Source organism: Talpa occidentalis, unplaced genomic scaffold (assembly GCF_014898055.3).
Source record: "Talpa occidentalis isolate TD23 unplaced genomic scaffold, MPIMG_talOcc4v2.1 talOcc4.10, whole genome shotgun sequence".
In the NCBI taxonomy this organism is placed as follows: Eukaryota; Metazoa; Chordata; class Mammalia; order Eulipotyphla; family Talpidae; genus Talpa; species Talpa occidentalis.
Genome location: NW_023600993.1, coordinates 35,378,244 through 35,383,381, shown reverse-complemented (window position 1 = coordinate 35,383,381; position 5,138 = coordinate 35,378,244). Strand labels below are relative to the sequence as shown.

Genomic DNA, 5,138 nt, shown 5'->3' with positions numbered 1-5,138 from the left:
CCTCCTGGGACTCGTAGTTTTACCCAGAAACTGGCTTTCCTCCCGGCCCCGGCCCGGGCAAGGACTCGGTGTCCCGGCATGCTGTGGAGCCGGAAGACCGGCGCGCCGAGCACATCCCGCAGCCTCCCGGGGCGCGCAAGCGCAGCGCCCCTGTTTGTCGGCGCCGGAGAGGGGAGGAGGGACGGTCGAAGCCAAGACCCAGGCCGACCGGCGCTGACCAGACTTGACTCGGACCCAGAACTAGGCTCCAGTCCCTACGGATCTTAGGACCCCGGGGTGAATGGAGGAGGCCGAGCCCTGAGATCAACGCCAGCCTCCGCGGCCTGGTGCGCGGCGCGCAGGGCTGGAAGACAGGCGCGCCGAATCCGCCCAAGGCCTTGCTGATACCCGGCGGGGGCTCAGGCCCCGACCCCGCGACCAGGCCCGGCTTGGCCCTTTGGGACCCCAACCGGAAGTGGAGTCTTCACCCGGGCGATAGGCCAGCGACTAGGCCAGGCCCGGGCCTCCCGACGGGGCCGGACTGGAGCGAGGCCCCGGGGAGGCCCCCTAGCCCACTAGACGCCGACGCCGGCCGGGAAGATGCAGCGCGCCCTACCGGGTGCTCGCCAGCACTTGGGGGCCATCCTGGCCAGCGCCAGCGTGGTGGTGAAGGCCCTGTGTGCGACGGTACTATTCCTCTACCTGCTGTCCTTTGCCGTGGACACGGGCTGCCTGGCGGTCACCCCAGGCTACCTCTTTCCGCCCAATTTCTGGATCTGGACCTTGGCCACCCATGGGCTGATGGAGCAGCATGTGTGGGATGTGGCCATCAGCCTGGCCACAGTGGTTGTGGCTGGACGTTTGCTGGAGCCCCTCTGGGGGGCTTTGGAGCTGCTCATCTTCTTCTCAGTGGTGAATGTGTCAGTGGGGCTGCTGGGGGCCTTCGCCTACCTCCTCACCTACATGGCTTCCTTCAACTTGGTCTACCTTTTCACAATCCGCATCCACGGCGCCCTGGGCTTCCTAGGTGGTGTCCTGGTGGCACTCAAGCAAACCATGGGGGATTGTGTGGTTCTGCGAGTGCCCCAAGTACGCGTCAGCGTGGTGCCCATGCTGCTGTTGGGGTTGCTGCTGCTGCTGCGGCTGGCCACGCTTCTCCAGAGCCCCGCACTGGCCTCCTATGGCTTCGGGCTGCTCTCCAGTTGGGTGTATCTTCGCTTCTACCAGCGCCATAGCCGAGGCCGAGGGGACATGGCTGACCACTTTGCTTTTGCCACCTTCTTCCCTGAGATCCTGCAGCCCGTGGTGGGGCTCTTGGCGAACTTGGTGCATGGCCTCTTGGTGAAAGTAAAGATATGTCAGAAGACAGTGAAGCGCTATGATGTGGGTGCCCCGTCCTCCATCACCATCAGCCTCCCAGGCACAGACCCTCAAGACGCAGAGCGGAGAAGGTACTGTGGAATCTCCTGAAACCTTGTCAAGCTATGAGCACATTTCTTGATGGAGTCACATTCCATCTGTTGAGGAGCTTGCTGTATATAGGTGGCAGCCTAGTGTCAGGTGTTGGGGCAGATTCAGAAAGAGATAAAAACCCAGTGAGAAATTGAGCATTTCGGTATCTTGGCTGCAGTAGGTGTTTCTCAACATTAGAGAATAAAAGTTCCCTTTTCTCACAACTCAGGCCACCTAGTTAGTCTCAAGAAGCGCCCAGTTCCCTTTCGTGTTGTGTGAGAGGCTAACGGAGAGTCATACACATAACCATGGCCTTGTCTCAGAATCGTGGAATCCTAGCAGCAGTACTATGGGAGCCAGACACAGTCTGCTGTTGGTTCTTTTTCCTGAGGGAGGGAAGGACAGGGAAGGAGACCTGGGCACCTTAAGATGCTCTCTGGGCCACCCCAATTGACAAATGCTAAGCTGTGGCCTCTTTCTGGGGTTGCATTCAGATGCTTTGCTTCTCTGCCACTTAATATTGAGAGGGAAGCTTGGGGTGTAAGTAGATTTATCCCTGGCCCCCCAAAATGGCCTGTGTCACCAAATCCAGAGGACAGGCCACATGACCCACCAAGGGAGCCTGCTGACCACAGCAGGGAATGGAGACAAACTTCATTTCAAACTTCATTATCTGTAAACCAAGCCACCTGCACTATCAGGTGTCCCTGCTGAATTAGTCACCAGCTGCACCTTGGCCAGGGTAGGGCAGGGCAGTATTTTAATCCAGCTCTTACTCTCTGGGTCTTCAGACTGACCAGTGATCACAGCTCCATTCCCAGCGTTATTCTTCAGGAGGTTTTTGAGGCAGTTACTCGAGTAGTGAAATCTGGAGCAGGCCTGTTCCTTCTTTCTGTACTTGTCAAAGCTTCTGTTTTCGCTCTTGCGTTTTAAATTTAACTGAAGCGTTATCCCTGCGCTTGTTCTCCACTAGGGCTGTGGAGTTGAGTGCGGGTCCCATCCCCCCACTTGAAGGAGTTTCCAGCGGGGCAAGGGCCACAGATTACTGCGGTCCACGGTGGTGGCTGTTGAAAAGCACACCTGCTGCAGGGCTTAATTCTGGGCCTTACAGTCTGTCTCTGTGACGGATAAATCCTTAAAAACGAGGTCTGTCTTAACCTTACCTGGTTAAGAGGGGGCCAGAAGGGGTGGCCTGGGAGATACTGAGTAGCCCTGCAGCTGTTCAGGTGGTGTTAGGCCACATTCGTGACCCCTTCAGTAAGAGGCTTTGGCCTGCTGACTGGACATTCAAAAAACTGTCCAGGCCAGAAAAAAAAAAATGGATAGGTGCAGAGGGAGTGGGGCTCATCTGGAGGTGAGTTCCTGGCATAGTCATGTTGTTAGCTTAATTGGGGGTGCGGCCAGCTTGAACTCCCCAGATCCGGATGGTTACTAGTAATGGGAGACGGTTTCCTATCTTTGACCCTTGTGAGGAAGTGATTTACATGTCACTGCCTCTGTACCTTGGCACGTTTTAGACAGAATTGATGAAGGAATCTAGGTTGGGAGTCTGGGTAACAGCAGGGAAGAACGGCCCTGTCTGTGCCAGCTTGTCATGTAGCAGGCTGCAAGGCAGGGTGGAAGTGTGCCCAGGCGTTCTGTGCCCGTATCCTCTACTGTCATGTCATGCTTCTTGGCATGGTGGAGGGTTTTAGTTGTCTGCTGCATCTAGGAGTGTCTCCAGGCTGTCACCCATGCTGAGGCATCAGGCGTCCACAGTGACGACCCCTGGAAGCATTAGCTGGCAGCATTCCACCTTCCCCAGTGGGTCCTCGGGGTCTACCCTACGGAACCTGTAGGTTCTGGCTTGTGCCACACATGGTTGTTTTTCTTTCCTCTCTTCCTGCAAGGGCTCAGTAAAGTCGCTGCTCTAACATGGATTCTGGTTGATTTGAGGAGAGCACGGAGTTGTTGGGAGGGGCGGGTTGACCCAAGTTGGCTCTGCTTCCTGGCTGAAAGCCAAAGCAGGTGCTTGAATTTCACCCTCCTCCATTGACCTTTGCCAAGAGGCTTGAGACACCCCTAATAAGGAGAGGGGGAGAAGGAATAATCCTTTCCTTGGATGTGATGCCAGTGCCCATGCAGAAACTCCAGTGTCTAGAGATGTCCTACTCATCTGCCCAGGGGCACTGGCTCTGCCTTCTCTGAGGCACCATGCTCAAAACCTCAGAACCATTCCTGGGGCTGCCTGGTGGGCAGGCTGACAGCCGACCAGCTGGCCTTCTCAGCTTGGGGGGTTCCCCTGTTATGGAGGGAAGCTCAACAGCCTCTGGGTCCTCCTGATGGCTGAGTGGAAGTGGGACATCCCCAACCTCTGGGGAGTCCTGAGCCCTGTATGGGGAAATAGAACACTGCATGGTAAGCGGGGTCAGCTCCATGGGCGAAGCGTGCAGGGCATGAGCCAAGTCCACACACAGTGACCTGTCATCTTTCCTCTGATACCAGGCAACTGGCCCTGAAGGCCCTCAATGAACGGCTAAAGAGAGTGGAGGACCAGTCCGTCTGGCCCAGCATGGATGAGGATGAAGAAGAAGCTGGGGCCAAGGTGGACAGTCCCCTGCCCTCAGACACGGCCCCCACACTCCCAGGAAAGGGGGCTGCCCCAGAATCCAGCCTGATCACCTTCGAGGCAGCCCCCCAAAAGCTGTAACTCCTGACTACCTTGAGTGTAGCACCACCTCTCCCAAGCCCCCCTTGACACCCTCTCAGCTTCTCCAGGGCTTTGACCACTCTGAGGAGAGGGAAGAAGGCCTCTTGGGGGTTTCTACAGCCTTCTGCTATTTTTCGCCAACACTACCCAGGACTCTCGCTACCTGGCTCCAACTCCGGACAACCACTATGCCAGGAATGGGGCCTCTGAGGCATCAGCCAGCCAGGGCCATTTGAGGTAAGACTGTGCCTCAGCAGGCAGCCCCAAGCAAGTGGCTGCAGGGACACTTGTGCCACAGCTCCCGGGCCAGTCCTCATGCCTAAGACTGGTTGCCGAGAGCCCCGAGCCAAGGCAAGGATTTGCCAAAAACGTTCTGGGGGTCCAGCCAGTGCAGGAGCCATCACTGGGCTGTGCATCCCATCCAACCCCAGGAAGACTTTGTTCATGTCACGAGAAGATCTCTGATTCCCTGCGCTGTGGCCGTGGCTGCTTCAGCACCAGAAGAGCCGCAGCAACCAGGTATTTTCTACAGGACCACTTGAGTGGGCAGCCAAGCCCAGCCTTGCAGTATCAATAAAGCAGTTCTTTGAGGTATGACTCCTATGCTCTGTCAGACCACCTGTGCCGTTCCCTTATGCTCAACTGCAGAAGTCAAGATAGGGGCTCTCACCTAGGTTCGAAGGTGTAGTCTGTCCCCAGTGCAACTCCAGCTGTATCAAAAGCCCGCTCACTGCCCCACTCCCTTTCCTCCCCACCTCCACCACCAACTGCATGCCCACCATCGGACCACCTTCCCAGAGCTTTCAGCTCAGCTGTTTGCTTTCTCTTTCCCTCTAACCCCGAGTCAGGGAGGCCCTGGCCAGAGGATCTACATAAGGAGTTGTTCTTATGACTTACCACCAGAATAGAGGGCTTCTGAGATGCCTATGGAGACAGTCCCTCCCCAGCTCTCACCCTGGCATCATCCAGAACTACCCACCAGTCTGGAGACCAGCACTGCAGGCAGCTGGGAGACGGG

General features: G+C 56.9%; 1 protein-coding gene across 1 annotated transcript; it reads left to right on the top strand.

The window, feature by feature from the left end:
• Positions 1–88: 88 nt before the first annotated feature.
• TMEM115 (transmembrane protein 115) lies at positions 89–4,718 on the top strand. The gene is made up of 2 exons (XM_037529664.2): positions 89–1,430; positions 3,916–4,718. Exons 1-2 carry the CDS (start codon positions 580–582, stop codon positions 4,118–4,120), a joined length of 1,056 nt encoding a protein of 351 aa, XP_037385561.1. The 5' UTR covers positions 89–579; the 3' UTR covers positions 4,121–4,718.
• The last annotated feature ends 420 nt before the right edge of the window (positions 4,719–5,138 follow it).